General features: G+C 43.3%; 1 protein-coding gene across 1 annotated transcript; it reads left to right on the top strand.

Moving 5' to 3' along the window:
- The first annotated feature begins 2,798 nt into the window (after positions 1–2,798).
- Positions 2,799–3,623, top strand: nmbb (neuromedin Bb). Its single transcript, XM_047363843.1, has 3 exons — positions 2,799–3,017; positions 3,175–3,362; positions 3,468–3,623. The coding sequence occupies exons 1-3, from the start codon at positions 2,852–2,854 to the stop codon at positions 3,519–3,521; spliced, it is 408 nt and encodes a 135-aa protein (XP_047219799.1). The 5' UTR covers positions 2,799–2,851; the 3' UTR covers positions 3,522–3,623.
- The last annotated feature ends 8,706 nt before the right edge of the window (positions 3,624–12,329 follow it).

Here is a 12,329-nt window from a genome sequence, read left to right as displayed (position 1 = left end):
TTATTTCCTTCGTTGTGTTGATCTATAACATGGAACTGAAATATGTGGTTGTAGCGTGGGGGGAAAATGTAGAAAAGATGTTTTAGAGTTGTTTTGCAAGGCACTGTATCTGATTGGGTTCAGAGGTCAACATTAACAAGTACAAAATTATTCAACCCCAAAACAAACAGTAGCATCCTTCCAAATTCAGACTCCTGTTCATTCAGCCTCTGTAAAATTTCACCAAATAATCCTAATCAAATATTTTTTAAACCTAAACGTTTTATTTTAGCTACTACAGCATCAACGCATCCATTGTTTTGAACCTGAAGTGCCACTACCTTCAGGCCAGTGTTGTGGCTCGGTTCATTTAACTTTTGAGCTTGAGGACTGTGATGCTGTGATGTTCAGACAGTCTTCTAATTAGACTGACATTCAGCTGTGCAGAATTTACTAAATCTCAATATGCGTGTTAATGTCAAAGGTTATTAAAAGAGCAAGAATGAAGCTGCGACTCCTCCACAATACCTCTGACTTTAGCACCCTGAAGTGACGAAGAGGCCATCTGTCTTATCAGCTCTAAATTAGCAGCGAGAATCAGCGGGTTCTCCTGTCCTGATGAGGAGCTCAGTAGCATGCCTCAACTGGCCAAATGTCATGAGGCTTGGTGTGAAAGGGCCAAACTTGGCCCCTGGAAGGATGGTACGGAGTGGAGGGACCTGAGCAGTAGATTACCGTAACCTATGTTCCTCAGAAACGCACAAAGTACAACATTTAAGGGGCTGGACAAGGAGTTCAAATCTAATTTCAAATTTTCTGAAATGGGATTTTATTAGCTTTAGCCATACTTACGAAAATTAAGGCTTGGGATATACAGGTCCTTCTCAAAATATTAGCATATTGTGATAAAGTTCATTATTTTCCATAATGTAATGATGAAAATTTAACATTCATATATTTTAGATTCATTGCACATTAACTGAAATATTTCAGGTCTTTTATTGTCTTAATACGGATGATTTTGGCATACAGCTCATGAAAACCCAAAATTCCTATCTCACAAAATTAGCATATCATTAAAAGGGTCTCTAAACAAGCTATGAACCTAATAATCTGAATCAACGAGTTAACTCTAAACACCTGCAAAAGATTCCTGAGGCCTTTAAAACTCCCAGCCTGGTTCATCACTCAAAACCCCAATCATGGGTAAGACTGCCGACCTGACTGCTGTCCAGAAGGCCACTATTGACACCCTCAAGCAAGAGGGTAAGACACAGAAAGACATTTCTGAATGAATAGGCTGTTCCCAGAGTGCTGTATCAAGGCACCTCAGTGGGAAGTCTGTGGGAAGGAAAAAGTGTGGCAGAAAACGCTGCACAACGAGAAGAGGTGACCGGACCCTAAGGAAGATTGTGGTGAAGGGCCGATTCCAGACCTTGGGGGACCTGCGGAAGCAGTGGACTGAGTCTGGAGTAGAAACATCCAGAGCCACCGTGCACAGGCGTGTGCAGGAAATGGGCTACAGGTGCCGCATTCCCCAGGTCAAGCCACTTTTGAACCAAAAACAGCGGCAGAAGCGCCTGACCTGGGCTACAGAGAAGCAGCACTGGACTGTTGCTCAGTGGTCCAAAGTACTTTTTTCGGATGAAAGCAAATTCTGCATGTCATTTGGAAATCAAGGTGCCAGAGTCTGGAGGAAGACTGGGGAGAAGGAAATGCCAAAATGCCAGAAGTCCAGTGTCAAGTACCCACAGTCAGTGATGGTCTGGGGTGCCGTGTCAGCTGCTGGTGTTGGTCCACTGTGTTTTATCAAGGGCAGGGTCAATGCAGCTAGCTATCGGGAGATTTTGGAGCACTTCATGCTTCCATCTGCTGAAAAGCTTTATGGAGATGAAGATTTCATTTTTCAGCACGACCTGGCACCTGCTCACAGTGCCAAAACCACTGGTAAATGGTTTACTGACCATGGTATCACTGTGCTCAATTGGCCTGCCAACTCTCCTGACCTGAACCCCGTAGAGAATCTGTGGGATATTGTGAAGAGAACGTTGAGAGACTCAAGACCCAACACTCTGGATGAGCTAAAGGCCGCTATCGAAGCATCCTGGGCCTCCATAAGACCTCAGCAGTGTCACAGGCTGATTGCCTCCATGCCACGCCGCATTGAAGCAGTCATTTCTGCAAAAGGATTCCCGACCAAGTATTGAGTGCATAACTGTACATGATTATTTGACGTTTTTTGTATTAAAAACACTTTTCTTTTATTGGTCGGATGAAATATGCTAATTTTGTGAGATAAGAATTTTGGATTTTCATGAGCTGTATACCAAAATCATCCGTATTAAGACAATAAAAGACCTGAAATATTTCAGTTAGTGTGCAATGAATCTAAAACATATGAATGTTAAATTTTCATCATTACATTATGGAAAATAATGAACTTTATCACAATATGCTAATATTTTGAGAAGGACCTGTATCTCACTGCGTAATGATTCTATATTTTTTACTTTTTGAATTAAATTTACTGATATGAATTAACTTTTCTTTTTAAAATGCTCATGTAGGTGAGAAAATAAAAACCTCACCAATCTATAATAAACGTTTTGATGCTTTGGATAGTTTTATACAATGTCTTATGTTATACCTTCAGCCGGTGCTTAAATTACGCACAACCTTCACAATGAGTTGGCTGATCTCATCTTAATTTACGCAGCCGAGTGAATGAAAAGTAAACGTAACCCGTAAGGAGAGCCCACCCCGCCCAGGAGAGCCTATAAAAGCAGGATGACTCCACAGCGATCCATCACTAACAAAGAGCCACTTGGAAAACAATTGCGCTCAGGAGGACAGATCCACAATCCGGGTTGAGATGAGAGGACTCACGCTGACTAATGCTTGCCTCTGTGGCTTGTTTGCATACCTCGTCTTGTTCTCCTTCATGTCTTTAAGCCAGGCAGTCAGTTTCGACCTGACTGAACTGAGGAATAAAGTTGCAAAAATTAAGGTGAATCCAAGAGGTAATCTTTGGGCAACAGGTAAGAACCGATTTATTTTGTTTGACATAGCCTGTTGTGACTGGTCTTTAACTTTTACGCACAAATGTAGCCATGTTCTCAAAGGTTTTTCTCTTTCCAATTTTCTCCCAAAGTGAAATATAGCAGACTCAATGAGGATTTTTCTATGGTTTGACAGGGCATTTCATGGGGAAGAAAAGTGTGATGGACACCCCTCTGCTGCCCTCACCCGAGGACCAGGGTGTGGATGCGCTGGAGGTCAGCCTCCCGGCTGAGCAGAGCTCGCTTGGGGAGCTTTTCCAAGAGTTTCTGCAGGTGGCGTTGAAGGCGCAGGTGGACACAGACGAGAGCCGTTTGAAAAACCAGGTAAGAGCAGCAGGCTTTATCTTCCCTACCATTTTTTTTTTTTTTTTGTATTTATATATTTTTTTCCAGTTCTTAAATCTAATTTGATGTTTTCCACTGTTTCAGGAAGCGGAGTTTCTGGCGAAGATCTTAGAAAACTACATCCAGAGCAGAAAGTGATGCGGAGGTTGGAAGTGTGGCACGCATGGATTAAAAAATAAAATAACCAGAAACAATCTATAACTTTTCTGCTCATTCTGATTAAAATCTACTGTAACTGTACTGTGTTTTTTTTTTCGTTTTTTTCCAGTTAATATATTTAATGTTGTTTATTTATTTAGGCTATTTGTATTGAATAATAAAACAAAAAAATGAAAATGATGTGTAACATGTAAATTATATAACCCTATATATCAAGGTTTTTAAACACTTAAAGGCAAGTTTTTATTCTTTTTCACATCACTCTTTTAAATATTCCCCCGGGCAATGTTTAAAAAGATGCAGTTAACACCCCTCTGGGGAAAGGAGTTTGACTCATGCTCTTCTTTTACTTAGGAGGTAAACGATTTAACAATAGCATCTGAAATTAACAGAAGGCACTTTAAATAATTATAGCTCATTGGATGTGTTGGTCCAAACAATGGAGAATCTGCCCTGTTGGATTTTTCTCCACAGGGGTGTTAAAATGACCTTCTCTCTTATTTATAGACCCATTACTAACATTTATTTGTTTTATTACTTTGTGTTTGTTCATTCTTATATAAATATGTAGGCAGCTTACATAAATCACATTTCTTAGCTCCCTGAGTATTTCATGAAATCGATAACTTTTTTTTCCTCTGCATGAAAGGAGGATCTTTTCTCTCGATCAATAGAAGCGAAGTGAAATGGTTCATGCAACTTCTTTGCCTTGAGCGGTAGTCTGTTGGATTAAAACGGCTGGGCTATTTCAGTGTCTATCCCACAATGCCCTGTCTGTCTTTCTTTTTGTAAATTGAAAGTGTAGAATTTGCATATTGTCTGAAGCTCTGAAAGATCTGAGTTCAGAACACACTCAGTTGTCCCCGAGTGACACTGAAAGCAAGTCAGAAATCTCCTCTCTCTCTCTCCGTCTCTCTCTCTCTTGTGAGTTCACATTTTTCTAAACAGTCTAAACACCTTTGTTGAGTGTCTGTAAAACTAAAATAGTTTCTGACAAATGCCTATTAAATTGTCAGAGTCATTTTAAAAGCTGTAGCCATTATGCTGTTAGGAAGTCCTGACATTTATTGTCAGAAATGGGCTCGTGTTCATCTAAATTCACCCGTCTAACTCTACGCTTTAGGGTTAGATTATAAACTTCAAAATTTGAATCACAAAAAAGTCGAATTAATTCAATTTTTAAAGGACCTAGATCTTGGCGAGTACCTCTAAGTTAGTACAAGCATTGCTTCCCAAATCATCAGCTTTGAGAATGCACCAACAGGTGCAAAAATTGAAGAAAGTAGGTTAGTAGGCTGCAGAAAATAGGATTCAACTTATTTAACAAGAGGGCTCACAATAGGCAAGAGAATGATTTATGGAAAAATAGGTCTTTTGTATCTTTGGGGTTTAAAGTTTTCTGTTGGTAAACAAGAATTTTTTGCTGTCAGTATTAAAATTCACCCTCAATTTAAAATTGAAGGTGAAATTAATCTAAAATGGCAGGCAATTAGGCTTGTTGCAAAATACAGTTTATGTGTTGATAGAATAATTATGCTTCGGCTATATTTGTGGGTTAGGGGCACACGGAGGGAGGGGGTGTTATGCATGTGTAATTATGTGTCTCATGACTGAAAGTTGCACATCCAATCATGTTGCAAATTGTTATTTGTTGAGGTGTTGTTTTCACACAATCTCAGCATCCTTAGGGAGTGAGAGAGATTCTAATTTCCAAGGACTGAGTAGATGTTACTATATATAATATTATGAAATCTATAACATAGTAAAATATATGTTAATACTTATTTCTGTCATCTTTGCTTCACAAATAAAAAGTCTGCTAATTTCAGGGGGAAGGGGAAAAATCATACATCCCAAGAGATGATCATCTTTAGAAAAAAACTCCAGAATTTAAATGTTATTTCTGTATGGAAATATGCTTAGAAAAACATCTGAATGCTTAGACATGAACTGTTTACCTCAAACAGTGATGAACTGACGATCTGTCATCCTGCAACACTGAATGGGAATAAGATGGTACAAAACAACAGCAGAATGGATAAATTACCATGTTTCCAAGTAAATATAAACCAGGCAGAAGAAGAGTTTGAATCAGAGATCTCTTTGGCAGCTGCTGATCAGAGAGAATAGCTGAATAAGGAGAACCAGTAGCCGCCTGCCATTCAGGAGGTTGCCGGTTAGATTCTAGCTTCCTTTCACCACATGTCAAAGTGTTCTTGGGTCACTGATGTTCTGATGTCCCCCCCCTTTTCTGTGCCTGAGTAAGTGAATATGACTACACAGCTAGAAAAGCACTACATGAATGTGGACAATTTGACCATTTAATAATTCAATCTTTTAACAGTTCTGTTTGTAAACTGACATCCAACACATTTTTTTAGGTGCAAGTGGACCTTTCCTTCATTGGTTCACCTACAACTGTAAGTCTTGGGGTTTTTCCTTTATCCACTCAGCACATGTAAATGCTGACATTTTCGCCCATTTTACTTTGCAAAATATCTCATGCTCCCCCAGTGGGCCCACCACCTGCAGGGGGAACCGTGAGGGACCGGTGCAAAGAGGATTGGGTGGCGGACAAAGGTGGAGACCTCAGCGGCCCGATCCCCGGATGCTTAGGCTGGCTCTAGGGACGTGGAATGTCACCTCGCTGGGGGGAAGGAGCCTGAGCTTGTGCGGGAGGTCGAGAGATATCAACTAGAAATACTCAGGCTCGCCTCCATGCACAGTGTGGGCTCTGGAACCCATCTCCTTGAGAGGGGTTGGACTCTGTTCTACTCTGGAGTGGCCCACGGGGAGAGGCGGCGGGCTGGTGTGGGTTTGCTTGTTGCCCCCCAGCTCAGCCGTCTCGTGTTGGGGTTTACCCCAGTGGATGAGAGGGTCGTATCCCTGCGCCTTCCGGTTGGGGAGAGGTCTCTGACTATCATTTCAGCCTACGGGCCGAGTGGCAGTGCAGAGTACCCGGCCTTCTTGGCGTTCCTGTCGGGGGTGCTGGATAGTGCCCCTCCCGGGGACTCCGTTATTCTGCTGGGGGACTTCAACACCCACATGGGGAACGACAGTGACACCTGGAGAGGCGTGATCGGGAGGAATGGCCTCCCCGATCTGAATCCGAGTGGTGTTTTGTTATTGGACTTCTGTGCTAGTCACGGATAGTCCATAACGAACACCATGTTCAAACATAAGGGTGTCCATCAGTGGACTTGGCACCAGGACACCCTAGGCAGGAGGTCGATGATCGACTTTGTTGTTGTATCATCAGACCTTCGGCCGCATGTTTTGGACACTCGGGTGAAGAGAGGGGCTGAGCTGTCCACTGATCATCACCTGGTGGTGAGTTGGATCCGCTGGAGGAGGAGAAAGCCGGACAGACTTGGCAGGCCCAAGCACATAGTGAGGGTCTGCTGGGAACGCCTGGCAGAGCCCTCGGCCAGGGATGTATTCAATTCCCACCTCCGGGAGAGCTTCGACCAGATCCCGGTCTGCGGTGCCTGTCGCGGCGGCAATCCCAGAACCCAGTGGTGGAGACCGGCAGTAAGGGATGCTGTTAAGCTGAAGAAGGATTCTTATCGGCTGTGGTTGGCTTGTGGGACTCCTGAGGCGGCTGACGGGTACCGTGAGGCCTAGCGTGCTGCGGCCCGGGCTGTGGCAGAGGCAAAAACTCGGGCCTGGGAGGAGTTCGGTGAGGCCATGGAGAAGGACTACCGGTTGGCCTCGAAGCGATTCTGGCAAACCGTCCGTCACCTCAGGAGGGGGAAGCAGTGCTTCGCCAACACTGTTTATAGTGGGGGCGGGAGACTGCTGAGCTGACCTCGACTGAGGACATTATCGGGCGGTGGAAGGAGTACTTCGAGGATCTCCTCAATCCTGCCATCACGCATTCCGTGGTGGAAACAGAGGCTGGGGACTCAGGGTTGGACTCTTTCATCACCCAGGCTGAAGTCACCGAGGTGGTTAAAAAGCTCCGCGGTGGCAAGGCTTCGGGGGTGGATGAGATCCGCCCTGAGTACCTCAGATCTCTGGATGTTGTGGGGCTGTCATGGTTGACACGCCTCTTCAACATTGCGTGGCGGTTGGGGACAGTGCCTCTGGACTGGCAGACTGGGGTGGTGGTGGACCGGAGGGTGTGTTCCAACTAGGGTTAAGGTGCTCGAGGGTTCATGGGAGTTTGCCCAACCAGTTCACATGTGTTTTGTGGACCTGGAGAAGGCATTCGACTGTGTCCCTCGTGATGCCCTGTGGGGGGTGCTCCAGGAGTATGGAATCGGGGGCCCTTTACTAGGGGCCATCCGGTCCCTGTACGAGCGGAGCAGGAGTTTGGTCCGCATTGCCGGCACTAAGTCGGACCTGTTTCCAGTGCATGTTGGACTCCGGCAGGGCTGCCCTTTGTCACCGGTCCTGTTCATAACTTTTATGGACAGGATTTCTAGACGCAGCCAAGGGCCGGAGGGGGTCGGGTTTGGGGACCAGTGGATTTTGTCTCTTCTTTTTGCAGATGACGTGGTCCTGCTGGCCCCCTCTAGCCAAGACCCACAGCATGTGCTGTGGCGGTTCGCAGCCGAGTGTGAAGCGGCTGGGATGAGGATCAGCTCCTCCAAGTCCGAGGCCATGGTACTCGACCGGAAAAGGGTGGCTTGTCCTCTTCAGGTTGGAGGGGAGTTCCTGCCTCAAGTGGAGGAGTTTAAGTATCTCGGGGTCTTGTTCACGAGTGAGGGAAGAATGGAGCGGGAGATCGACAGACGGATCGGTGCGGCTGCCACAGTAATGGGGGCGCTGTGCCGGTCCGTTGTGGTGAAGAGAGCTGAGCCGAAAAGCAAAGCTCTCAATTTACTGGACGGTCTACGTTCCTACCCTCACCTATGGCCATGAACTTTGGGTCATGACCGAAAGAACGAGATCCTGGATACAAGCGGCTGAAATGAGCTTCCTCCGTAGGGTGGCCGGGCACTCCCTTAGAGATAGGGTGAGGAGCTCGGCCATCCGGGAGGGGCTCAGAGTAGAGCCGCTGCTTCTCCACATCGAGAGGAGCCAGTTGAGGTGGCTCGGGCATCTATACCGGATGGCTCCTGAACACCTTCCTTGGGAGGTGTTCCAGGCACGTCCCACCGGGAGGAGGCCCAGGGGACGGCCCAGGACACGCTGGAGGGACTATGTCTCTCGGCTGGCCTGGGAACGACTTGGGCTCCCCCTGGAGGAACTGGAGGAGGTGTCTGGAGAGAGGGACGTCTGGGCGTCTCTGCTGAGTCTGCTGCCCCCGCGACCCGGTCCCGGATAAGCGGAAGACGACGAGTATGAGTACGAGTACGAGTACGAATATCTCATGCTCAGTCAGATTGGATGGACAGCATTTTGAACAGCAAATTTGAATGGACTCTTAGTCAGGGTTATACTGACTGAGTCATTCCAACACTGGACAGTACTTTGATCTAAACCATGCCCACAAAAATATGATTTTTCCATCATTACCCTAGGCCTGTCCACATCATGATGCTGGCACTACCATGTTTCACTATGGAGCTGGTTTGTTCATTGTGATGTTTGGTGCTAATTCTCTGCCGCACATAGCATTTTGCAGGTAGGCTGCTTTTCCCCATCAAAAGGAATCAGTTGAGGTGGTTCATCATCTGATCAGGATGCCCCCTGGACGCCTCCCTTTTCCAGGAACATCCCACTGGGAGGAGACCCTGGGGAAGACCCAGAACTTGCCATAGGGACTATACTGTATATCCCATCCTGCCTGGGAATGCCTTGAGATCCCCCAGAATGAGCAGGAGGATGTAGCTGGGAAGAGGGATGACCCTCCTTGATCTGATGCCCCTGCAACCTGATCTCGGATAGGCAGAAGACGATGGATGGATGGATGGATGGATGGATGGATGGATGGATGGATGCATGGATGGATGGATGGATGGATGGATGGATGGATGGATGGTTGGTTTGTTAAAAGAAGAACAGTTCACATGGTATGGATATTTTTGCAGCAGTGTTGTTGTCATTCCCATTAATGCCATCTCAGACATAGTCGATTAACTTTAAAATTGCAATTTCATGTCCTGTTTCATGTACAATCTTAAATGTTAAATGCCCCTGTGGACTGACAGACATGTTGCTGCTTGTCGGTGTGACAAATCACCTCCTCTCCTTCACATTTTAATAAGTAATAAAGTGCAAATCACTTTAGTGTGAGTTTCTGTAAATGAACTGATTTTCATGATTGCGTTATTTGATCTGCTTGTGAGAACATGTGTGGTAGTAATTGATCAGCTTTGCCTTTAAAGAGTGAGTTATCATCTCATAGCTCTCCATTCACATTTTTGTACTTGAGTGAACTAAATGTCAGTTTTTAAATACTAAGATGCAAAAACTGTGAATTTTGCCATCGACATACTTGAGTGATGCTGACTTTTACATTTAGCTGCAAATAAGTTGAACATGTTTGTCTTTGCTTGTGGGATTGCTGTGATCCTGCTTTGTTTCCTTTTGTATGAGCTTGTCTGCTGTTGGGATTGCTGTTTTAATAATGGCTCAAATGAAAACCAACAGGTAAACATCATGCATGCTTTACAATGAGGATGTATGCTCTGTCACCAGATCAGCTCAGCTTCTGGTGCTTGCTAGCTTCCCTCTAGTTCAGTTTGAACACCAACAGCAGACAGAGACAAATGCAGCAAGCGTTCGCTCAATAAAACCAAGGCTTTGGGCACCAGCTCAAGTCATGATTGACTGAGTCCCACAACTCTTTTCCTAATGTCTTAGTCTGAGAAGTGGAGCACAACAGTGAGGTGTCCTTAATTTATTCACATCTAAAATATTTTATATGTATTTATTTTTATTTAAATGAGCATCAGTGAGGGCTGTGTTTTTCCAAACATCTGAAAGCGTCCCAATTCTTCATTTTCTCTAATGTATAACTAGTTATGATGCACTGCCACCCTCTGGCATAAAAACCTAAACTGCACTGGCATCCCAGGGCTGACTTTCGTTGACAACTTTTAGGGTATTTAAACAGCATGTTTTCAAAACAATTATTGTGGAAGAACAGCAAAAATCTAATTTTAAAATGTAGCCTAGACCTGCATTAAATGTTTTGGTCACAAATCACTTGTCAGATTACATAAATGAATGAGACTCTTTTAAGAGATACACTCAGCATTGATTCTCTATATTTCTATATTGTTCATTTTTATTTATTTTATTTATTTATTTGTTTTTATGTACTTGATTTAACAGCAAAGCAAATAAATATAGGGGAAGATTACATCTGATGCTCTTTACAAAAAGTATACAGCAAACCCTGGTGGGGATATTAAAACTAAAAACCAAACAGTAGCAATAAAATTATTAAATCAATAAGTAATATTGTTCAAAAATCTGTTTAATGGACCTATTTTCAGTTATTCTGACAGGGTATGGTATATTACTGTTACTTCTAAAAACAGCCACATTTTTCCTTTCTCTGCATAACACAAATTACACCTTAACACTTCTTGGCACTCCATGGTAAAGATGTGGCAAGATGCCAAAAGCAATTTTAATAAATTGGTATTTTATTGCAGTTGCATAATATGACACATAAAAGTTAAAAAATATATCAGCCTTGTAATTAGAGTACATTTATTGTTGGAGAAAAAATCCCACATAAAGGAAAATTGTCTTTTACAAAACCACCTCTGCCATATTTATTGGTGCCCCAAACATTTCCTGTAAAAAAGTGGAACGGAGCCATTTAGTAGTTTATATTATACTTTTAAAAGTGTCTAGGAACTTTCAATTAGTTCAATGGTTTACTGTTACCCTGTGGTATAAATATGACATGAGACCAAGACTAATTTATCTTTGCTCTCTTGAAACAAGAAAAGAAGCCATTTATGTGTGTCAGATATGTGTTGATTGTTATAAGTCTGGGAATGACTAAAAAAAGTGTCATTGCCTGAAGTAAACAGTATAGTTTAGACTCTATAAAATAGCAATACATTTTCAATTGAAATCTGGTTGATTCCACCAGTTAACTGAAAATAGTTTGTCTCAGCAGGCTCATGATGCAAAACACATGTCCAAAATCAACCCTCAACTCAGTGTCCAGATGTACAGTACTGTGCAAAAGTTTTAGGCAGGTGTGAAAAAATGCTGTAAACAAAGAATGCTTTCAAAAATGGACGTGTTAATCATTTATTTCATCAATCACCAAAATGCAGTGAATGAACAAAAGAGAAATCTAAATCAAATATTTGGTGTGACCACCCTTTGCCTTCAAAAGAGCATCAATTCATCTAGGTACACTTCACACAGCTTTTGAAGGAACTCGGCTGGTAGGTTGTTTTAAACATCCTGGAGAACTAACCACAAATCTTCTGTGGATGTAGGCTTTCTCACATCCTTGTGTCTCTTCATGTAATCCCAGACACCACCCTTACTGTGACCCCTGAAAAGACAAGTGGGTATAGACTTTTTCCTTCCACATAACTTTCAATTAATATGCTTGGGAACAGCACTTTGGGAAAAGCCAGCTCCTTTAATTATGATCTGCTGTGGCTTGCTTTCATTGTGGAGGGTATTCATGCTGGACAAGCAATCAAGTCGGTATTCCCAATGATAGTGTGGATAATAAAATTAATAAAATTATTTTTATGTAATATTAAAATTTTCTGAAATTGAAAATGAGGTTTTCATTAGTTATAAGCCATAATAGTCAAAATTGAGAGAAACAGACACTATAATTGCATCACTCTGTGGATAATGAATCCTTAAAACATTTACATTTACATTTTGCGTTGCTTTCCTAAAGTGGAA

Source organism: Girardinichthys multiradiatus, chromosome 4 (assembly GCF_021462225.1).
Source record: "Girardinichthys multiradiatus isolate DD_20200921_A chromosome 4, DD_fGirMul_XY1, whole genome shotgun sequence".
Classification (NCBI taxonomy): Eukaryota; Metazoa; Chordata; class Actinopteri; order Cyprinodontiformes; family Goodeidae; genus Girardinichthys; species Girardinichthys multiradiatus.
Note: the sequence above shows the minus strand (reverse complement) of the source record. Positions and strands in the feature narration are given on the sequence as shown.